Below are 24,717 nucleotides of genomic sequence, written 5' to 3'. Positions count from 1 at the left end.
TTACCATAAACAAATTGGGTTAATTGGTTTAACCTATTAAACAAGGAAGTGAGGAGCTTATGATAACATTAACATCCCTTTGCAAGACATTACATTGCTTGTTTTGAGGAAAATTAATAAACTATCATAGTCTACAAACTATTCTTCCCTGAACTGCAAATCCACTTACCACTGTCAGAAGTTTTGCCAATTTTTGGCTTAAAATTAAGAAGGCTAATTCTTTTAGAGGGTAACTTAATAGTTACTGAAAGTAGGTGTGGAATAATTTATGTTTCAGAAAATATCATTCCCCTACCTACAGGATCATAGGTCTCGATATTTATAGGGAGTGAGTGGTGGTGATGCATTTGTGGAGGGGTGGAGATATAATGTCAGTATGGGTTTCCCAGAAGTTCTGCTCAATTTAACTACAGGACCCAATTTAAACTTTTGTATACTATTTTCTTTCTGGCAGCCCTGGTTAGCTTACATGCAGGAAAGCATGTGGTACCAAGACCAATGGAATGATTGCAGTTGATATTACGCAGGATGGGGGGTCATGGGTATATTGCAGGCAGCTTCCAATCGTGTGCAATGGAAACAGAGGGACGGAGGTGGTTTTAAAAAATTCGTTCATGAAATGTAGACTTCGCTGGCAAGGTCAGCATTTATTGCCCATCTCTAATTGCCTTCAAGAAGGTGGTGGTGAGCCACTTTATTGAACTGCTGCAGTCCATGTTGTGAAGGTACTTACACAGTGCTGTTTGGTAACGCATTCCAGGATTTGGACTCAGTGACAATGAAGGGACGATGATATAATTCCAAGTCAGGATGGTGTGTGACATGGAGAGAAAGTTGCAGGTGGTGGCATTTTCATGTTCCTGCTGCCTTTGTACTTCCAGGTGGTAGAGGTCCTGGGTTTTGGAGACGCTGCTGAAGCAGCCTTGGCCAGTTGCTGCAGTACATATCACAGGTGGTACATCCTGCAGCCATGGTGTGCTGGTGGTGGAGGGAGTGAATGTTTAAGGTGGTGGATGGGGTGCTAATCAAGCAGGCTGTTTTGGTCTTGGATGGTGCCGAGCTGCTTGAGTGTTGTTAGAGCTGCATTCATCCAGGCAAGTGGAGAGTTTTCTATCACACTCCCAATTTGTGCCTTGTAGATGGTGAAAATGTAGTGGGTGAGGAGGTGAGTCACACGCTGCAGAATATCCAGCCTCTGGTTTGCTCTTCTAGTCATAGTATTCAGGTGGCTGGTTCAGTTTGATTCTGGTCAATGGTGAACATCCCCCAGGAGGGGGAATTCAGCGATGGTAATCCCACTGAATGTCCAAGGGAGATGGTTAGATTCTCTCATGCTGGAGATGGTTATTGCCTGGCACCTGTCTGATGCAAATGTTACTTGCCACTTATTCGTCTGAGCCTGAATGTTATCTAGGTCTTGCTCTGAATGGGTGCAGGCGGTTTCATTATCTAAGGAGTTGTGAATGGTACTGACAGCATGTACAATCATTAGCAAACATCCCTGCCTCTGATCTTATGATGGAAGGTCTTCAATGAAGTAAATGGGGAAAAACTGTTTTCAATCCAATTAGTCCAACTCCCATGCCATATTTATCCCCTTTCAAGCATCCATCCAACTCCCCCCGCCGAAAGTTACTACCAAATCTTCTTCCACTGACTTCAGACCACAACTCTCCATACAAAGAAAAGCTCCCCTGTCTCCCGTTCTGGTTCCTTTTCCAATCATCCGAAATCTGTGTCCTCTGGCCAACAACCTTCCTGCCACTGGAAACAGTTTCTTCCCATTTAGTCTATCAAAACCCTTCATGATTTTGAATACCTCTATCAAATCTCCCCTGAACCTTCTCTGCTCCAGAGAGCTGCTTTTGTACCGGGCACTTATGCCCAATTGGGACTAAGGTAAAAATACAAACATGTATGGAACTCTCTAAGAGGAAATTTTAATGTTCTAAACCATACTCAATTCTTATTACATCTACTTAAAATTTTATTAACCTTTGTTAAAAGGTTGGAAACATCAGGGTTTGTATGATGCTATCATGCTATTTTAACACTTTTTAAGTGCAGTCTTAACAGCCTCTTTGATGTCAAAGAATTGAAAACACACATATAGCTTATTTTTAATGAATGAGATTATATTTCATAGTCTAAATAAATCAAAATCATATTCATCATATTCAACTAAAATAAAATATTTAGCATGCCCAAAATTAGATGCAGGATAAGTTGTGATCCGAAGATAGGAGAGCACTTGGAAAATGCAAGTCAAACCTTAATTATGTTCACATTTAAAACAGATAAAGGAGGAGAAGAACCCAAGATACAAATACTGGACTGATAATCAGCTAATTTCAACGTTATGAAAGGAACCTGGTACAGATAAAACTGGTTGGCAAAAAATTATAGGTTAAAGAGCAGTGGGAAACAAATATTTAAGTATGAGATAGATAAGGTACAGTTATGATCCCACTATCAGTACAGTGGCACATTAAAAACACAAAATTCATGAATAAATAGAAATACTACTGCAAAAAATAAGATATACAAAGGCACATGATCCATACAGGGGATAAAATAGAAAAAAAACAAAGATATAAATGGTTGAGAGAGTAAAGGAAAATAATTAGGAAGGCAAAGCAGGAGTATGAAAGAGTGCCTTCAATCAATGTAAAGGAAAATAATAAGTATGCAAATATAAGATGGAAAGGGATAATTAAAGCAAGGGTGAGATTGCTTAGAGATGAAGGTGATTATCATGTACTTGAGTGAGAGAATGGCAGGTCTTATGAAAGAAGGTGAACGTAGGACTGTAGCACTATCTGACAGATGTAAAAGGGCAATGATTGGAGATGAGCAGTCAAAACGGCAATATAGTAAGAAATTAATAGGATTAAAAATGGAAAACTCCCCATACTGAAATGTGAATTTCAAAATACCGAAGGAGGTTGGGACACTAACCAATATTTTCTAAAAACCTTTGAAAATGGGAATTGGGCCAATGGACTAGAGGGTGGATTTTTTCAACAAAGAAAGAAAAGTATAAGCTGGGACATGAGAAAAAAATAGTCTTAGCTGTTGTCAAGCCTTCCTATCATTCCCAATCTTGTGCCAGGTACGCCTAAAATGCTTGACCTGAACCTGACTTGATTTTTGTGTTCATATCGTTAGTATGTCCTCCAGCATAGCCCCAATCTGCCAGGGACTTGCACCCAGAAGCAAGGATAGAAAGCCAGCTGCTGCTGCAGCCCTTAGAGTGGTAACAGTGGCAATGGCTGCCAACTGTGGGATCTTCTGAGTGCTGTGCAAGAACAGAGGATCTCTAGTCCAGAGAATCCAATGTGTTCCTGTGGAGGAAAAATTCCACTTACCCTTTGGCCTTGCTGCTTGCCCCATTAAGACCCTCCAATCAGAGGGGGCCCTGGTACAAGAGCTTTTTTGGAGAGTCATTCCAAATGGGTGCCCATCTGATCTTCCTAAAGAAAAATGAAACAGGAGGCACCATTAGCTTCCCCCTCCTTCATTTCCATGCATTTATAATTTCTGCAACTGATGTTCGCAGAGGCATGTTGCTTCTCTTACGGAAGCCCCAGAAATGTCAGGGAACAATAAATAGAGTAGGTCACCAGGGCTAAAGGTCTCAGGCTTTTTTTCTTCTCTTTTGACTCTTGGAGCTAATTTTCCTAAGGCAGATAGGAAAGGAACTTTGGGGATATAGAGTCCATAATACAGGACAGTTTTAGTGAATACTTAGAAGTGCTGTAAGGTTTATGATTAAAAATGCAAGGCATACGCATCAAAATTTAAGCAAATTTTTGATTTATTTGAATTATTTCTAGAATTTAAAGAAAATTGTAGACTAAGAAGTTAATCCTGTGGCACCTCTTACCCTACTCTGAAGTTTCTGAACTTCTGCCGCATGTACTTTTTCAACTTCTTCAAATTTCTTTTTCTCAGCATCTTGATGCTTAACAAATTCTATTTCCCTGAAAAATACAAGTTTCCAGAAAGTTATCAGGTTCAATAAACTACTCTTAAGCTTTCTGTTCCTAAGACAGCATTTTTAAATTTAATTTCTCACTTCTGCTGGTAATCTTTAATGAGTTTCTTGGCTTTGTTGTATTTCTTCTCTAAAGCCTGGTATTGGCTCTGGGTTTCTTTCAAATGTTCGTTGACAGTATGACAAAGGGTCTGTGCCTCAATCCAGTAGCTCTCCAATTTCAACATCCTTTCTTTGTTCTCTTCAATACTCTGCTGGAGTTGTGTTTTTTCTAGTTCCCACTGAACTTTCTCATTCTCTGCAAACTGGAGCTGAAAAGTACAAGCAAATAATTTTAACAAAAGAGCAGAATTATCAAACTCATTCACAAACTTTATTTTTTATCTGAAATTTATAAGAAAATATATATTTTTCTATATGTTATAATTGGATGGGATTAACATAAATGCAGAGTGTTTCCTTGCACACAGCATAGGCAGAGGCCGAGAAGCAGGTCAACAGTACACTCCCTCAGTTGTGGGTATTTTAGTTGGGGGTGATTTGAAAGGAACCCAAGATGCAAGGAAAAATTATAGGGTGACATACTGTTTAAAACTGTTTATGACAACAATTAAAATAGTGAAATAAAAACAGGGAATGCTGGACATACTCAGGTCAGGCACCATCTGTGGAAAGAGAGACAAAGTTAACATTTCGGGTCAATCACCTTTCTGATGAAAGGTTAACAACTTTCCTCCACAAATGCTGCCTGTCCTAAATATTTCCAGCATTTTCTGCTTTTGTTTTAGACTTCCAGCAGCCATCATATTTTACTTATGAATTAAATAATGATCTTATCCCCCAATATGAAAGATTTTTATTAAAGTATTCCTTGTTCAAAATATACACTCAAAGAGAGAAAATTAACTAGGAAGCTTATGCTTTTTCATTTCAGGCAACAACGTCAACAATCGCAACCATTTTGGGTACATCATGGCCAACTGCAAAGTGAAGCTGTCTATTCTTTTTCCAACCCCATCTTAAGAACCGCTCAACTGCAACATTTCAGTTCCTATACGTGCTAGTTCTATAGTTTCTTCTGAGTAATAATCACAGGAATTTACAGCACAGATGAAGCTATTGAGCAATCCAAAACCAATCCCACTGCCCTGGTTTATCCCCAGGTCTTGTAGCTTCCTGTCCTTCAAACAGTTCTCCACTTTCTCTTAAAAGAAGCAATGGTTTTGCATCAACATCCTGCATTATCAAAATTCTCCACGCTCTATCCTCAATTTCTTGGTGACTATGTTAAATCGATGCAAATTAGGGGCAGTTTTGTAATACAAGTCCATGAAAAACTAGTTTGAGAACAGTCAAATGCAATTTCATAAGGGGCCCTTGCAATGAGTAAAGGAGGATCTTCATCGCATCAATCTGTGTTGATTTAAATAGATTCCAGGTGAAAGAACAGCTTGCTAATCCCTTGTGCCATCCAGTTTCTTCATAATTACAACGATAAATATTTAGGCATGTTAAACCAAATTACCTGTACCTTCAAAAGTCATACCCTTATTTATATCAACATAAAATATATTTATTTGTTAATAATCTATCTAATCCTGACAATCAACAACTCACAAAAACCCTATTTTATTTACTTAGACAACTCTAATGAACATTTTTGCATTTATTGCTGCAATACTGAAGAGAGAATCAAAAAATAACATGTTGCATTTCAGAGTGGCATGGGTGTTACTGTCATCTAGCGAACTAACCTCTACCTTGCAGAGGTCAAACAACAACTCTCAGTCACTTCCTCCTACCTCCCCCAACACTGAACATCAAGCCACCATCTCCAGGTCTGTAACTGACCTCATCTCCTCTGGAGACCTTCCCTTCATGGCCTCCAACATCATAGTCCCTCAACACCAGACAGCCCACTTCTACCTCCTTCCTAAGATCCACAAACAGGGTTGCCCTAGTAGTCCTATTGTTTCAGCCTGTTCTTGTCTCATTAAACTGATTTATTTCTATCTCGACTCTTTCTCCCCTTGTTCAGTCTCTTCCCATCTACATCCATGACACTTCCAATGCCCTCTCTCACTTCAACAGTTTCCTGGTTCTAATGAATCCTATTCACCATGGACATTCAGTCTCTCTACACCTCTATCCTTCACCTCTGAGGGATATCTGTTTCTTCCTTGAAAGGAAGCCCAATCAGCCTCCATATCCCCAACTGCCCTCCTCTGCCTGGCTGAACTTATTTTCACATTGAATAACAACTCCCTTAACTCCACTCACTTCCTCCAAATAATAGGTGGTACTATGGGCTCTTAGGTATGCCTGCCTCTTTGTGGCATATGTGGAACATTCCTTGTTCCAGTCCAAAAACACATCTGCCCCTCTCCTCCATTCCCCTTTCAGCATTCCAAACAGACTGTTCGCTCCATGATACCCTGGTCCATTTTTCAAACAGCCCCTCCCCAATCACCCCAACAAACCCCTCTTCTGCCTATGCAAGTGCAGGAGATGCAACATCTGCCTTTTCACTTCCTCTCTCCTCATCGTCCAAGGCCCCAAACACTCCTTCCAGATGAAACAGTGATTTTTGTGTACTTCTTTCAATTTAATACATTTAATTATAGTGTATCTGCTGCTCACAATAGGGCTGGTCTACTCCACTTTGGGAAGTCCAAACATAATTGGGCGACTGTTTTTGCAGGACGCCTCTGAGCTTCCAGTTTGCCAACATTTTAATTTTCCATCTTGCTTTCTTGCTGACCTCTTTGCCCTTGGCCTCCTGCAGTGTTCTGATGAAGCTCAACATAAGTTTGAGGAACAGCACCAAAATTTTCGATTAGGCACTTTAGAGCCTTCCGCACAACATTGAGTACAACAACTTAAGATCACAACTTCTGCCCCTATTTTGTTTCCTTTTTCCTTGGAGGTTTTGGTTTTACTTGTTTTTCTCATTTTTGCTTTTGGACAGCAGCTGTTCATCATTCTGCAATTCACATCTCTCTGGACACATCTTTTATTTCTTCAGTTGTTTCATTGCCACTCACTTGGGCCTTGCACCACCAACTCTTTTCTCATTTAATCCCTCATATATTCCCACCTACTACAGGCCTTCTCTTTTGTTTTTTCCCCACTCTCCTCCTTTTCACTTGTTTAAAACCTATCGTATTTCTAACCTTTCTCAGTTCTGATGATAGGTCATCGACATAAAACATTAACTCTATTTCTCTCCCTACAGATGCAGCCAGTACCACCTACAAGATGTACTTGCCAAAGCTCCTTCGACAGCACCTTCCAAACTTGGGAACTCTACCACTTTGAAGGACAAGGGCAGCAGGCACATGGGAACACCACCAAGTCGCACATCATCCTAACTTGTAACTATATTGCCATTCCTTCACTGTCACTGGATCAAAATCCTGGAACTCCCTCTAACAGCACCTACACCACATGGACTGCAGCAATTCAAGGAAGTGATTCACCTTCTCCTTCTCAAGGGCAATTAGGGATTGGCAAATGGTCACACGCCATGAACAAATATGAAAAAAAGATGCTGCCTGACCTGCTGAATATTTCCAGCATTTTCTGTTGTTTATTTCAGATCTCCAGAATCTGGAGTATTTTGCTTTTGTAGCCAGCCAGAAAAGTTGGGTGACTAGTAGTTTATTGGGAATAGAGTTGAGAGATAAGGAGGTAGATCTCATAGCGAAGATAACCTCGGATTGGGCTTGCAGGGGGATAGGAGAACAAATGCAGAAAGTCATTTTCAGGCCTGGAATTGGGGGCAGAGGGTGGGCGAGGTGCTTAGAGGAAGTTTTGCCCAGTTAGCTAAGGATGTTGGGGTGGGGGGGGGGGGGGAGTGGCAGAGACAGCTGAGCACTGGTCTCAATCTCAATAACCAAGTAATCCATGAGCTCCTCGCACTTGTTGGAAGTGAGAGTGGAGGAGACAGGGAAGAGGGTTTATGAAGGCAGCTTACAGCAGAGACAAGAAGCTGGGGGTCACCTCTGCATTCCAGGATAATCCTGGCATAGTGACCATTTTCGCAGATGAGTGCAGGACCTGGTAGTGCTTTATATGATCTAGCCAAATCTGGTGCTGAATGGCCAAATCAGTCATCTGCCATATCTTACCAAGTTTACATCCTTGAATTTAAGGGAGTGAAGGTGAGGGTTGTACCTGGGGAAATGGTCGGGCGAGAGAGGGCAATGGGTTTAATGGGAACAAGTGCATTGAAGATGGAGATGAGAGTGTGGCTGAGCAGATTAGTAGCTGCAGAAATGTGATGGTGAATGGAGGGCCAAAGGCTAGACAGTTGAGATTTTGAGAGTGCAGCTGGAAGTGAATTAGAGGAGATCTTTTCCCAGGGGTGGATGCAGAAGGAAGTAGGATTTGGAGCAGGAAGTAGGATTTGGAGGGGGAATTGTGATGTGGGTGGAGAGCAGTACAAGGAAGTTATCAGAGATGGTCTTATTGGTGTTTAATATTATGGATGTAGCGAGGCCAATGAGATAGCAAGATCAAGGGAGTGGCTGTGAATATGGAGGGACAGATTAATAGAGGATATGAAGGCAGTGAGCTTAGAGGAGAGAGAACATGATGAATTGAGATGGAGGATGAAATCAACCAGGATGACAAGTCGCTTGGTGCAGAGGCTGAGGAAGGAAAACAGTGAAGAAGTAGAGAACCCTGATTTGAAATGAAAGACGAGTGGGGTAGAACAAGGCGAGGTGTCCAGAGGAGTAGGTCAAGGCAAGTTTTGATTTGGTTGTAAGCGCCACACCACCTGGTCTGGGAGAGGCAAGTGGTGAAAGGTATAACCAGGTGGGGGTGCTTCATTTAGGGGGAAGGTGTCATCACAACCTCTGCCAGGTTTCTGTCAAGGCCATGATGACGATGCAACCATCCACAAAAAGCTCATGGATAGCAAGGGATTTGTTCATGAGTGAACAGAATCTGGAGGGAATTGCGGAAAGGAGCAGTGTGAGCTGATCTACTAGTGGAGGGGAAAGTGGGCTGGACAGAGAAAAGATTGGCAATATCAACCCCCAACTGGTGAGAGTAAGATGGGGCAGTTGGATTGCTGCTCTTAAGGTGGCCGTGATCAATGCCTCAATGGGCCCTTCAGAGGATGGCAAAGGGGAGTTGCAGATTTATCTACGAGGGCATTAAGCCTGGTACTGTGGCAAGAGATTAGGAAGGTCAAGGAGTGAAGATCTGGGTAGGAATTTGGGAAGGCGCAGTACCCGAAAGGGGAGAAATGAAAAGGGACACAATGCCAGTAGATAAGTATCTAGGAGGGGTAGAAAGAAAAGAAATAAAAGGAGGATGGAAAATAGTAAAGTGAAAATGGAAATAATTGGCTTGGGTCTGGAGCGGCAGAAAAAGTGTGCACACAAGTGGATAGGAGGAAAACTCAAGTTGCCTTATCGCATAGCATTAACTAGAAAGCAAATATTCTAGTCAACAGAGAATAGAGCGGAAACAATAGGAGAGAGTCAGTGTTGAAGTCCAAAGCCACATCATGACTTAAAGTAGGCATTGGCAGGTGGAGTCAGCGTGGACAATCAACAAACTGTTATCAGAGTTCGGTGGTAGGTGTGGCAGTTGAGTGAAGTTTAGAATTTATCTGAAGGGTAGGGTGTGAGAGGACGCATAGATGGAAGAATTCCCATTGGAATTAAGATCCGGCAGGTGTGCAAAATCAGTTGCAGGGCAAAAAGGTGACAGAAAAGTTGGAGCCCAGTATATGATCCAGAAGTGGTAGAGAGATGTGCTTTGGTCCAAGACAGATCAGAAACCAGAATGTAGCTGATGCTGACAAATCAGAAGAACCAGTCCAATTACAGTCTCAGCATGGCACCGAGTCCCGTAGACTCCCCATCACATCAGGGGTAGGGAGACGACTGAAGCTGATCATAGTTGCTTTAACATCCAGGCAACAGAAGCAGATCAAAGACAGAGCAGCTGAGTCTTGTGGTATAATCCTGTGTAGTGCAGTGCGGAACTATAGACTTAATGTCCAAAGAACCCAGGAATTTGAAGCCAAAATTCAAGAAAAGAGCCCCTCCACAGAGGAAGGCAAAGAACAGATATGGTTGGGGAATGGGCAAGGCAGTTGAAATTAGTAGTTAACTTGAAACTCGGGCTAAAACGTGCCCACTATTAGGGCTACGGAAACTAGGTTAGAGGGCAGGATTTTCCCCTTAGTGTACTAAGTGCAATGGAGGATGTGAAAATCCATAATGGTGGGTTTTCACACCATATCATCTGCTTTGCACCTCATTAAATATGCGCACATGGGAAACATGCCAGTTCCCTGGTGGGTAGCCTCTGATAAATCTACTCTGCCGTCAGCTAACCGCTTCCTCACTCACCATATTTGAAGTGCAGCCGCACACAGCATTTTCAATGTCTGCAGCCCAGGGCTGCACCACTGAAGACATGGCCCTGAAAGCCAAGAAAATGGCAGGCCTCAAATTCAGTGATGCCTCACTGGAACGTCTTTTGGACACAGTTGAGGCCCGCCGTAATGTCCTCTACCCCCACTCTGGCCACAGGAAGTCCAGCAAACTCACCAATCCAGCTTGGGATGTGGTGCAGCAGTGGTCAGTACCAACATTGCAAAGAGGAGGTCAGGTACCCAGTACAGAAAGAGGATGAACCAGCTTATCTCTGCCGCCAGGGTAAGTCAACCACCTCATCACCCTCAACTCTCGCACTCAAGCCCATCACACATTCACTGGCATCTTACACACTGCCAGCTGGAAGGACATCACCACTCACTCTCTCACACACACCCTCATCTCCATTTGGCCTCATTTCCTCCGGAGATCGCGTCCCCATAGCTCCCCTCACTACCCGCAAATGCCAGGCATCTTCATCATCTGCTCTGGCATGCGTATTGCTCACACTCTCTCCATCTGTCTTTATGCAGGACAAGATCGCACAGAATCGCAGGGAGAGGTTCCAGACTAGGTGTGGAGTGCTGGAACTCAAGGTGGTGTCTCAGTTCGCAAACTGAACCACTGAGATGGCCAGAGAGGTCATGGCAAACACCTGTGTAAGGATCCTGCGCCATCTCATCTCTCAGAAAATTATACTATGAGTGCATTGTCCTGTTTTGAGTAGCCTGCCATGCACTAATTATCTCTACTTTCTTTCATAGGAACCATAGCCAAGTGCCTGATGGCCTTGACCAGCCAGACCCTTAGCTTGAGCCCTGATGACACCTCATATGAGGATCCTGAGGACAGCACAGCAGAAGACCACTCACTGCATTCAGCCACATCCTCCACCAGTGCAGAGAGAGGCACCTTGGTGGCCTAGTTCTGGAGCAGGGTCAGGGTCTCAATCTGGTGAGCACAGCACACAATCTGGTCCACAGCAGGCAGAGGCAGGAACATTCAAGGTCACCGGCACTTGGAGGACTGGATTCTGCTGAGTCTGAGTCAGATGATGAGCCTCCAGACTCGGTCCTAAATCATTTGGTGGAGCTGCAGCGACAATCATGGGAATATCAGGAATGGGTGTCAGCTGCATTCCTCAGATTGCAATGAGCAATGGAGGAGTCTGTCTGCATTCAGTCTGAGGTGATAGCACCGGCATGCCAATGAGGTCAATGCTGATAGGATGGCTTGGTCCAGGACATCAGTCCTGCAATGCTCCAGGAGCTGCACTCCATTGCTGTAGCCATTAGTGGCAACCATTAGTGACCATGCGAGTGTGTGGCAGGGCACCTCAATCTCACTCCAGCTCCTCTTCTCCTCAAGGAGTCAGCTAGGGGCCCTCTGGCACCTACAGGGAGGAGTATCAGCAGTTGGACACCCCCGGACCATCTACCCAGGTGACGCCAGGAGTATCCAGCTGATCCCAAACGTCTCTTCCTGTGACCCCATCACCCCCAGCTCCACAAGCAGAAGCCAAAGCAGGCTGGGGCCTTCCAGGTCTCGTCCCCCAGAGTTCGCACGCCAATGTCATCACAGACAACATGGCATTGCATTCAGCAGGCTGCCTCCACTTCTGCTATGGATGTCGGAGATGCGCCTAGACATGGCGGTAATGTTATGAAAGTTAAAAAAAATTTAGGAGCACAACGGTGGCATGGATATTCACAACATGTATATAGTGTACACAAATGTAAATAGAATTGTACCCATTTCACATCTCTTGTGTATGCTTCCTTTTTATGATAAGCTATGAATCAGGTGTGATACCATGGTCCCTCCCCTTACTTATCGCCGATGTCGCTATCATGGGCCTCTAATCAATATAGTGTGCTTCCATATCATCACAGTGTGTGCCCCCTTTTCAGATCATTCTCATATCAGTGATGCCTCATGTTTATTCTTGGCTGTGTGAGATTGAAGCATTCTTGAATGGTGAAGGTGCAATGTACAAGGAGAGATGTGTTTACACATGGAGAAGGGTCATAAATCGTGCAATTCCATGTGCTCTCTATCATCAGGCAGGGTTTACATGCTATGAGCCCATAATCAGAGTTCGTGTGCACAACTGTGTTTTTGCCTGAGTGTACTTCTGCTAAGCTCACCAATAAGTGGGAGCACTCTGTCATCTCAAGGTGACAAAGCTCTGTCCCTCTCAGCCACATTATTGCCCTGATGCTCGAACCTACAACTTTTAGTGTTTCTCATCCTGCAATTGTCTGTACTGCGGCCACAAGGCTCTCATCACAATGTTGGAATGCAGCGCTGTGCATCCCATCACATAAGCACTCCTGAGACGTGTGATGATAATTGCAAATGCTGATTTTTGGTGGTCAATGGAGTATGCTCTGGAAGCACACATCGTAGCTTTAGACAATGTTGAGGGGAGCAATGGGATAGGAGCGAGGATGTACTGAAGCTGAAGTCTGCTCTTAATTAGCAATGACTTGTCACCTTGGAGGCCTCATGGTATCTGAGCATTTTGGAGTTTGCAAGGGCCATGGCTGGCCATGAGAGCACAATGTGTGTCTTTTGAGGAGGCGTTTTAACGCCTGGCACACAAGTGGGTGAACGTTATCATCGTCAGGCGGTCCACGTGTCTAGTAAGATGAGGATAAAAGCAGGCTAGCAGTCCTAATTGAAAGTGCTGGATGTTAATCTGATAGAGAAGGTGGTGACACACAACATTGAGTCATCTCTGAATAGATACACAACTGCAGAGCGTCCTTGGCTGCCTTGACCAAGTTTCCCCTATCAGTTTCACTATCTAAGTTACACAGACTGCGTTGTCCTGTTGCTGGAGATGGATCTCCTTGAGGAGCTTTGTCAGATTGAAGGCATACAGCTACAAGCCCAATGAGGACAGTGGAACAGCTCCTGGCTCTTGTAGGCTGCGGTTGTGACTGGGATGCTGGAGGTACGTTGGAAGAGGCAGTACCTTCTAATGTCTCATGCCAGGACTCCTTCCTCCAGTTAGCAACTCATCTTAGCAAGGGCACAGGCTCCCGAAGGCTTATCATCCTTCAATGGGTCAGGACAATGTGAGCCTGTAACTACTCATTCTCATATTGGAGTGCATAGTTGAAATGAGAGGAATAGCAACGCTGGTGTTAATGTTGCCCCAAGATGGAGGTGACTTGTCCAAGAGGGTACTCACTGCAACTCGTCATCCTCCTCATGGAATCTGGTAGCTATGAAGGCCTCACATGCACCCTGCCTAGGTCATGCTATGGCCTCTTCCCCTGCAGCCTCAGCTTCCTTGAACTCAACGCCCTCATCCCCTTTGATGTCTTCCTCATCAGAGGAGACATGCAGCTCCTCCATGTCGGCATCTGGCAATTCCTTCCCCTTTCTCAGTGCCAGATTGTGCAGCGTGCAACAAGCCACGATGATCCGTGAGACTCTCTCAGGAGTGTACTCGAGTGCTCTGCCAGAGTTGTCCAGGTATTGGAATCACAACTTTAAGATGCCTATGGTCTGCTCGACCAATATTTGGCTAGCGGCATGTGCATCATTGTAGCTTCTCTCTGCAGGATTCTGTGGCTGCCACACAGGCGTCATCAGCCATGTCCTATGCGGTACCCTTTGTCAGCAAGGAGACAACCCTGGATCCTGTGTGGTCCTTATAAGATGCCTGGGCCTGCGATCTGCTCAAGGTGTATGAGTCATGGATCCTTCCTGGGTAACTGGCGCAAACCTGCATGATAAGTTTATGTCGCAAACCAGCTGTACATTGAGGGAGTGAAAGCATTTCCTGTTTATATGTTGGAGTGCCTGTTGCCAAGGAGCTTTTATCGCCACATGAGTGCAGTCGATAACACCCTGCAACTGTGTGGGAATCCGGAAATCACTGCAAAGCCCACTGCTCTGGTGTCCTGGCTTGCTTGATCTCTGTTGAAGTTGACGTAATAATGTGCTTTGGCAAAAAGAGCGCCGGTTACCTCACGTACGCATTTGAGATTGGACGCTTGAGAGATCCCATAGAGGTCCCCAGTACAGCCTTGGAAAGAGCCACTCACGTAGAAGTTCAGTGTAGTGGTTACTTTCACAGTTAGTGGCAATGGATGTCCTCCCCATCCCTGTGGCGCCAATTCCTGGAGAATGTGGCAAATTTGAATCACCAGATCCCTGGACGAGGCAGCGTCGGTGACACTGTCTCTCGCTCATCTGCAGATAAGACATGCGAGTTCTGTACCCAGTTCAATCTTGCGAGCCGCCCACACACCATGTCTGTGAGCCTCATCCTCTGCGTCCGGAGGGGGCCCTGCTGCCCCTTGGTCTTGAGGGTGTTGTTCCTCGCTTTGGCGAGCCTGGTGCCTCCATTGCAATCTCCTCTTCCTCTCCTGCCTGTATGCGATTTTGCAGGAAGCAATAAATCCAGGTTCCATCTTCCTGATGGTCTCCCTCTCTGCAGCATCAATGAGAAACAGACATAAGTCAGCACCAGCCTCCAAAGGTCCTATTTCTGTCAACGACTCGTCAGTTAATGTGGGTTCAAGGGCTTTTTTCCAGTGTTGGAAACTAATCGCCCAAAAATCCAGGCCAGCGCAGGGTTCATTTCAAGATGCGCCTTCCCACCAACACCCCCCACCATTTTTACATGGGCAACTGCTATAAGATTGCTTTGGCCGGGTGTTTGGATGTGCTGCTTTCAGCGCAGGTGCTTGGATCCTCATTCGCTGCACTCTAATACCACACTCTTTGGAATACACATAAGGGAAAATACTTAGTAAGGAAATGAAATTATTTGAGGGGGGGCCTGAGGCTTCTCTTCTGTGAAGCTGCCAGTGCCATGATTGTAACATACATCTGAAGCTTGTGCAGTCACCTAATTGCTCCGTGGTGTGTTACTGCTCTGGGGATTCTCCATGCTGTGAACCAGGGGTTAATACAAAGAGATTGATTAGTGCCACTTTGTGGGATTAGTCTCGCATGAAAGCACATCTTGCTTCACTTTCCTGATTCATTGTCATTGAAAGGCTCCTAACATGTCTCAGCTGTGCATCTCTCCTCATTTGGGAATGCGCAACTCAGTTGGGTGCCCCTGAAATTGCACCCCCCCCAGTGCACCTGCCCTGCAATTGGCCCTCAGAGCCCTCACCAGCAGAGTATCTCCCCACTTTAATTTTGCACTGCGCCATCGCTGCAGGTTGGAAGTTGGTGGTACTGAGACCAGCTTGGACCCTCCCTGTGAGTGTGGAAATCCCTCCCATCGTCCTGTAGGAGCTTAATGTTCAGGTTTCCCTCCCTCCAAGAACCTCTCAATCCTCCCCTGATCCCATCGTGATTGTGGATATCCCGTTGTAACCCCTGAAATATGGGGAGGTAAATGTGCCTATACCCCATGTGGACCTCACCCCTCCCGATCTTGAGGACACTTGGATAGTCTGACATACAGCCTACCCCTTTCGATACTTTCAAATTCCCCCACAATACTTTTTCCCCATCTAAAGGCTGCAGATACCTCCCCTGACTGAGTGTGCCGCCTGTGGCCTGGTATGATGCCAGAAACCACCCCCAGACCAATGCATGTAATGTTACGACAACACCCTGTGCACAACATCCTGGACACGACTGAGACTGGACTGACAAGCCATCCCCCTGCCTGGACTGGGCCAAGGACAGTCTTTAAAGCTCAATACTGAAGTACTTCTTCATTCAGTGATCCATCCATTCTGGTCCAAAGTCGCTTGTATCATTCTGTAACCGACTCTCTCCACATCCTGGCTTTGAGGATGATTCCCCACCACCATCACCACAACCCACTCCCCCACCACCCACCCAGTCATGTGTCTGAGTGCAACCTTCCCCTCTCTTACCCCCACCGGAGCCCTTGCCCACAGCACATTAAAAGTCACCCCTGCCTTACCACTGGTCTGGTGGGTAGAGACTTGCTTCTGACACCCTCCTGAAAGGTTGTGGTGCTGCCTGCAAAGGTTGGCGCTGAGCCTGATTTGCAGCGAGTACTGTGCAATGAAAGGTAGGCTAACAAACCTCAAAACCATGAGCGAAGTGCAGGTTGCCAAGGGCATGTCGCTTATATACCACAGTGAAACACGTCTGTCTAATTGGATGCTGCTGTGCCCTCTTGATACAGCGTGGGGGGGCGGGTTTCCAGCAAGCAGCCATATAACGAGATGCAAATATACTAAACTGACGTTTCTGACGTGCTACGGCGGCAAATGCCATCAACAGCTGAAGCAGAAAATCCCGGAGTGCTTTTACGACGGTGGTAAACTGATTTTTACGATCTCGCTATATTTTCCGCTCCCGCCGGCCATGATGCTGCCTTTGCTGAGGCTAGAAAATCCCGCCAGAGTTTGCTGAAGGGGCCAAAACAGTAGACAATATTGTCAGGGAGGGAGTGGGGCAGTGCACTAGCTGAGGGAATAGGAATCTGAAATCCCTGGGAAGCAGGGGTCCTACCAAATTCCTTTTCTGCTTCCACCTGGGAAAGACTGGGAGGCGGGGGGGAAAATCAGCGAATCCTGTAGCAGGCCAGAAATTGGCAGTTAAGGGATGTGGATTCAACCGATTGTGGGGCAAGTTGGAGATGGAGGATTGGTGTAGGGCAGGGCAGAACAGACTGGGGGTGATCCACAAGCTGTGCTCTAAACAGCAGAAAATGCTAGAAATTATCAGCAGGTTAAGCAGCATCTGGAGAGGGAGAGAAAAATAATTAATGTTTCGGGTCATCTTCTGTTTTTATCCCATGTTTCCGACATCCGCGGTAATTTTGCTTTTGCTCTAAAAGGCACGTAGTTTCTAGAGCCGTTTCCATTTCAGGGCTGGGCTTTCCAAGCCCTTGGAAACTCTGTGGCAGCTATTAAATTTAAATCGATTGGTCTCCCAATTGCAATGTGAACCTGATTTCAATATTAACGAAGCATCACGTCTCTTCAAGATGGAGCAAATATTCATCACGTTACCTGCCACCTTAAAACGGCAGCAGGCAGGTCAGGGACATGTTCCCAGATTTTTATATTTTAAACCTCCGACCTTCTCTCGCATGTCATGAGGGGGTTAATATGAACGCCAGTGGCTCTATTCTTTCCAATGTCCAACTGGGAAAAATTGCAAATCTTCTAAGGCTGGATGTCAGGCAAGCAATTTAAAACAGACAATGGAGAAGTTGAAAGAGGTAATGGAGAAGAAGAACTGGGTGCCATTACTGTAACCGTGGAAGCTGAACCTCATGTCTGCTGATGATGTCGCCAAGTAGCAGTATTTACATGAGGAAAAGAAAGGAATCAATAGGAGATCCCTTGAGTTATGTCAAGGTATGAGGTGGGATAAGAAGCCATTGCTACAGGTGCTTTGTCTATGATCGGTAAGTAAGAGTGAAACTAAGTGAACGTGTGGTGATGTTGGCAGTTTGGCAGAGATAGAGAGAGATTGCCTATGGAGTAGAATTATTTACTCTGCTAATGGCAAGAGGTTGAGGAAGCTATAAGTGACTCAGAGGAGGCATGGGGAAAACAGATTCAGAACTGGCATTAAGGATGTGAATTTTCTAAGAATATAGACAAAAGGCTGTATTCCTATGCCTAAATGCCAAGGATGAATTCTTGGGCACAGAGTCAAACAACTGCTGTTTGCTGAAGATTATGGGCCGGATTTTCGCAGTGTCTGGACATTTAAAAATGGCGAGCAGTATTCAGGAGTCCCACCCCACTTTGGCCAAAACCCTTTATTGCCAGTAAGGAGAAGGGGGTAGAGCATGAGTCACACAGGCATAAATCATGAATCTGGTGGTCCATTTGAAATTAGTTGAGAGTTGAAACAGACCCTATTTCAGTTGTTGCAAGGGCCTCAACTCACAGTGTGGAAGTCATGAATTGATGGAGTAGACCTAAATGCTCTTGAAAGGCAGATAAGGTCTATATAACTATCATGATCTGTTTTTTTTTTAAAATCCCCTGTTCTTAGAAAAATATATTAGTGTCTGTTCGTAAAGTTTCAATAGAGCTGTTTGTTGACATGTCCCCAAGGGCTATTATTATGCCATGATGAACGCTTGGTTGAGTTTCAAAAGCTAGAATTATCTTAGTAGGGAGTTCAGAGTTCACAATTTGATTGACAGCTTAAAGAGGCTATTAAAGGATTAGCTCTCTTGGATGTGGTTAGTGAAATAGAGGTTTGTTTGTTTTTATAAGAGATTAACCACTTGAGAAGACTTAAAAGCTTTAAATTCACTATCAATTGTATCGGAATGAGAGCTGTATTAGATTGTTAAATGTTCATTTTTTTCATCTCCACATGGTTCCTGAGATCTTCTCATGGTGGATACTGTGTGAATACTATGAAAGTAGCATAGAGGGTATGGGGGACATGGCGGGTGGGTAGGGGGAACATGAGTTGGCACTAAGTTGTATGGAGGGTTGAGGGGCCACGGTGGGTGGGTGGGGGAGTTGAGTTGGCATTGACTTGGCAAGGAGGGTACGAAGGGCCATGGGGGCGAGGGGTGAGAGCTAGGGGGCCTAACAACTTCAAAACAACTGGGAAAAAGTCCCAGAGAACCACAATGGGCCTTATAACCCAAGTGCCTCGGCATTCGCCCACCCCTGTGGCTGCCTACGCTCCACTTCAGAAGTCAGTAGATCTAACTCAAACCTGCAGTACCCTGGAGTGAAAATTGTGTGTTTTGGGGTACTTTTTACTGAGGCGGTCCTGTGAGTTGGGTAATTTCCTAACTCAAGCTACCCATCTTGGTAGCTAAAATCCAGCCCTAAATGCTACAAATTCTCACGACCAACACTGAAATCACAAAACACACTTTACCGTGGATTATTCACATGCTACATTCCAACCCTCCTGCTATCTCCTTTCTTAATCTCTCTTTTCATCTCACATAACTATGATTTTACTCAATTTATACAGTTTTTCAGCTGCACTGCACCGTAGGCATCTGCATTCCATAAACTTTTTCCCACTTTCGATAGAAGTTCTTATCAAAAGCCTGGTAAACATGTTTGGGCTAGCAAGGTATAAAAAGGGAACCAAGTCTCCAGTTGCTGTGATAAAGGGAATCCAAATGTAAACATGCACCAACTAATCTTAAGAAATGTAGTAACCTTTTGCACAGATGCATTTTCAGTCTTTTTGCAGTCTTCAAAATTTAGTTTAACTATAAAAATAATCTAAAATGAAATATGGTATAAGAATATGAGTAATTATTTTTTGTGAAATGTTTGCCCTTACTATTTCTCAATGATGATCTCAACCCTAAGATAATAATTGGTGGGGGGCTGGTTTGGGATGCCCAGGGGACTTGACTTGGTATTCATGGTGATAAGTTGGAATCAGCAAAGCGAACTGAATGGATGGTCTAGATGATGAAGAAATCTATAAACTTTTCATGCTTTAATAGGGGCAAGGGTGAATGGACCTTGGAGATGGATATAAGGAGATAGATGGCAGTGGAGAAAATTATCCTGGGGCTAATCAGGCAAATATGGTATGGGTTTTAACAAACAAGAAAGAAAAAGGAATAAATTTCCACCTAAATTCATTGTTATCAAAGACTTCTGAAAGAAAATTAATTTGGTTTTCATGTTCCTCTATTGTGTGGAATTGCCTAATTAATAATTAGGAGAAGGCAGGGCTTCCAATTTAATCTTTCAGTGCAATGGCTGCTTTAAATTACTGAATACTTGTCAGCTGTACTTATTGTGTAAATACTAATTCTGATTAAAACTACCAACATTTTCATTTGAATTTAACAGCCATGTCTGGTATAGACTGACTTATGACAAAGGTTATAAAAAACACACTAACTCCAAATTACTGTTAACTAAGATCTAAAATTTTAATTTCTGTTAACTCTAATAATAAGCTACACTACTTACTTTACAGGTTTTTAAAAACTAGATTGAAAATAATTTTTGATGCATAAAACTGAAGTCCTGTCAACATCGACACCCTACCATATTAATCTTTCTCTTCTACAGTAAGGGAGTAAGTCACTTCTGGGGAGAACCTGTACATGAACAGAACCAAAAAAACACCCATTTTTAAGGAGTTGTTGCTCGCCCCAAGAGTGCCCGATATATGCCATGTTGGGTAGGATAATATTCAGGTATTTCTGGTAGCCACATAAAACAGGCCTCTTGCTTATGATGAAAAGGGATCTAAGGTCTATTTCAGGACCTATCTTGGAAATTTGTTATAACTGAGCAGAAGCTGTCCAGGGCACTTTCCACTCAGGAATTTCTGATCTTCAGCAGCCTCAGAAGCAATTTTTGTCGGGACCACTGGAGGCTATTCCCAAAAAGTTAGATACTTTCTTTTAAACTTACCTTCAAGTGGAGCCAGGGGAAGCAGAAATGTTCCTCTCACCTCCACAACATTACATCCTCGTATCCCTCCTGTTGCCATCTCCCTACACCAGGGCTTACCAGAGGGCAGCAAGGTAGCTGGTGAAAATTGGTCATCTTCAAACCACCAAGCTGCCTCTGGATGACTAATGGTGGCCACAGCTCACGGGAAAGATGTTAAATAGGCCTGAGGGCCAATTTTGGTTGAGCTTAGGGCCTCTAAGCTTTTTATGATACCGCTGCACCAGGAAACAAGTCAAATCAAATTTCCTTCTTCAATTGTTGCAATTAGTATATGGACATAAGAATACACAGGCTAGGGAAAGGTCACTTTGAACAATGTTGTCAGATCTAGAATTCAAAAACAAGAAATCTGACTGCACTTCGTAATATGGTGAGTTTTAATTTGGATAAATCAATTTTAAGTAATTAACAGACAAATTGAATGAAAACAGCCTCTCCCATGAATGCATCCTTACAAGGAAAAATAATGTTTACGTCACATCAAAAAAACAAACGCACATTAAAATGAATAAAAGTTTCTTACTATGTTTCTCAAAAATGAAGACATAGATTGTTCATAATCTATTTACAAAGGTTGCTTTGTAGCATATTAGAGCTGATCCTTTGCATTCTGCGTTTCAGTCGTTTCCTTCACTATTTCAAAATTAAAATACTGAACTGGCCAAATTATTTAATTAGGTGTTTACTGAGAAAAATAAAGATAAAAATGCTGTGTTTGATGCCCACTGTACCCTAAAAATGGTGAAAAATGTAAACAAAACATAACAATTCATTTTATAGCATCTTACCTTAGTTTTCAATTTCTGAATTTCAGCTTCAGTAACAGAATGTTTAATCTGCAGCTAGATGGATCAAAAAAATGGTCAGACAGAAATTGTGCAGAACTTAAACAGCCTGATTTAACAGCTAAAGGCATTCTCACACTAATGCAGTACAGCATATTGTAAATTCAAGGGTGCTTACTCACAACACCACTCTTATTAAAACCATACTGTTTCTAATGCTTATTTCTCCTCATACCTTCTCCTTTGCAGATATCTGTTAAATTGGGAGCATGAATAGCTATGTCAAAATCAAAATTAATGCTGCAGCACTATGAGAACCAGTACTTTTTGGATCATAATGTTTTTGTCTAAAGCCCCTATTGTAATTATTGTAATCATAGTGCTTATTTTCATTGTTCAAAAAGCAGGTTAAATTTAAAGCTATAAACAAAAGTAAAGCTCACCTTTAGATCTAGAAGTCATCATTCTTCAATAAAGGCTATACTCCACATACCATGGATAAATTCATGCAATAGAATGAAAAAAAACTAGAGTGGTACCTAATAATTTGAGGAATTTTTCAATCAAAACCAGTGTGACCTTCCCTTTACCATATCCCTTAGGAATGTGCCCTCACATTCAGTTAATATAACTGAGATAGAAACTCTAGTTCAATTTTCAGAGATAAAACCATTAAGTCTCATTTATCTTGTGTTAGAAACTATTTTACTGCTAGGACTTTATTAATAATCAATGTTATTGATGGAAGCACACACAATAATTACTTTCAAACAGGAACTGGATAAATACTTTAAAAGGAAAAGTTAGCAGGGTATAATTTCAGAAATATAATTCAAGTTTATAACAAATTTTAAAAATCCCTATTTCTAATATTTTTGGTTGAATGTGTAAACACTCACTTTGAACTAGTGGTGGTAAAGAGCTCCACCAAGACCAAAATAGAGTCTTCAATTATTACAATAGAATTTTATACGTTTGTCAAAAAAAGTGAATTCAATATGTCTGAACCAAAAACTCAAATAAATAGTTGAAAAAAATCCAAATGCTGACAACTTAGAGCATTTATACATGAAGTCATGTCGAAGCCTAAGGATATATGAACACCTGATGGTGAAATAGGTGAGCAGAGCTGCTAAAGTTCACAGCTAATATTCTTGCAAAGGGCAGAAGCGAGCAAATATAGCATGTTGAGTATACCTTACTTTGAAGAATGTTCGTTACTGTACCTAAAGGTGAATCATCTCAATTTTTTCTTTTTCAATTGCACTCCTAATATCAGCTTTTACACAATCACATTTTCCCACAAAGGAATGAAGGTCCATTTTGCTTGGTTTCAAGGACAAAATGAAGCTCAGCTCCGCCAAACAGCATGCCTTCTTGCAATTGAAACTAAGCAGTCATGCTTGGTAAGTTTGCAAATTATTTCAAATTATTTTGTAAGGTATCATGGGAGTATCTCATCTGAAACTACCTCAGGTATCTGTTGAAATAGACTGCGGAAGGTCTTGATCTCCTGAGTAAATCTGTGGGCATGCCAGCTGACAACAAAACATTAGTATAAATGTTGTTTGGACGTCAGGGCGTGTATAGCTTTTCTCTCATAGGACAAAAAGGTATGGGGTGATTGTGAAATTTAACAGAAAACTCAACTGAACATAATATAATTATTTGAGATATTAAGCGGCCAGAATAACATGGTATCGAAACTTCCTGAGCCAGTAGAAAAAGGAATCAAGCAGAAAGTTTGCTGCAGGAAAGAAATAAACTACTTTGACAAGACAGTAGAACAAGTGGCTCTACCATTAGGGGCATTAAGGGCCTAAGTAGTTAACAATCTGTGGTATAAAATGTTTTATAACGATAACACCTAGAAGAACTGATTACAAATGCAAACAACATGTGATTAATTGAAAACAAAAGCCTCAGGCTACATTAAGGACCAAAGAATTGTAGCTTCAAAGACAATCATGCCACCAGTTAGCATAATGGACAACCTTTCAGTGGTTGCATTAGGTTTCTCCCTGAATGTACATATTCAATATTGATCAGTTGATTTTGTGGGATTCAAGTTTAGTGCATTCTATTCATTGAAGAGACAGAGGATGAAGTCTTGAAGTGAATGATCTAACCTCAGAAGAAATGTGGATCTGTTGTCATGTTAAGATAAATCAGCTGAAACAAAGATGAACTAACTGACACAGAGGAGAACCTAGTCAGCTTTCCTAGTCAGTTTAGTGCTTCCTAACAAGTACATTTGAATTCAGTATCTTGGCATCACTAAGCCCCTGGAGCTAATTTCTTTGAAACTCACTTGAAATGTTGACAGAATATATAGATTTCTACCATTGGTTGATTTTTTAAAAATACTTGCATCGTGTACAAATTTTTTTCCATAAGATTTTGCAGATCAAGAATTTATGAGTTAACTGGAGGCTAAGACACAGATAAAAAATTTCTTTCAATTGATGCCAAATTTGAAGGCAGAAACTAAAACCATTTGAGGGTGGGGATTTTCCCAGACAAGAGGAGGTGGGTTTGCATGTGTGTGGGGAATTAAATCCCCTGAAATTAATGTTGGATTGGAATCCCAAAATCATTCCACCCTCTTCTGGGTTTCTACGTGGCAGGATTGAAGAGGAGCAGGATCTCTTGGATCTTTTGGGTAAGTAATTCAGGTAGTTAAGAAACCAATGAAGAACCACTTTAACCCTCAATTCTGGATTTCCTAATCAGGGCTCCTGTTTTTTCTTTCTTTTTAAGCGCGAATGCAGTCCCCCACTACCACAAATTTTGCAGTCGAGTATCCTGCATTTGGGGACATTGCAGGCATCAGCACACCTGAAGTACAGTGGGCTAGCCTCGTCCTGGGAGAATCACCTTCATGGTCATAGTCTCTCCCCTGCCTGACAGAAATTTTCCATGATCAGCGAGGTGAATGCACAGGAGCAAGAGCCTCTTCAGTGAAAGTGACAAACTGGGCAGCCTTTGATCAGTGAAACTGAAGAGCTCCAGCCATGTTCAGGTGAGAGGTTTATGTTCAAAGCACATCTTCTCTCAGAGTGCTATCGCTGCTTGACAGGTGATTGCCAACTTCTTGGAAAACACTTCACTCATCATCAGTTGCATTTCCCTATGGCCAGCTTTCAACACAG

General features: G+C 43.1%; 1 protein-coding gene and 1 non-coding gene across 2 annotated transcripts in view; both read right to left on the bottom strand.

Annotated features, from left to right (window-relative positions):
- The window catches only part of ppp1r9a (protein phosphatase 1, regulatory subunit 9A), a 345,934-nt gene that overhangs the window by 81,875 nt on the left and 239,342 nt on the right, over nucleotides 1-24,717 (bottom strand). Inside the window, 3 exon segments of the mRNA XM_078538769.1 lie at nucleotides 3,887-3,983; nucleotides 4,079-4,308; nucleotides 21,569-21,622. Of these exon segments, the coding sequence (XP_078394895.1) occupies nucleotides 3,887-3,983; nucleotides 4,079-4,308; nucleotides 21,569-21,622 (381 nt within the window).
- Nucleotides 24,321-24,479, bottom strand: LOC144679237 (U1 spliceosomal RNA). The gene has a single exon (XR_013576275.1). It is a non-coding gene; the product is annotated as a U1 spliceosomal RNA (small nuclear RNA).

Source organism: Cetorhinus maximus, chromosome 3, assembly GCF_964194155.1.
Source record: "Cetorhinus maximus chromosome 3, sCetMax3.hap1.1, whole genome shotgun sequence".
Taxonomy (NCBI): Eukaryota; Metazoa; Chordata; class Chondrichthyes; order Lamniformes; family Cetorhinidae; genus Cetorhinus; species Cetorhinus maximus.
Note: the sequence above shows the minus strand (reverse complement) of the source record. Positions and strands in the feature narration are given on the sequence as shown.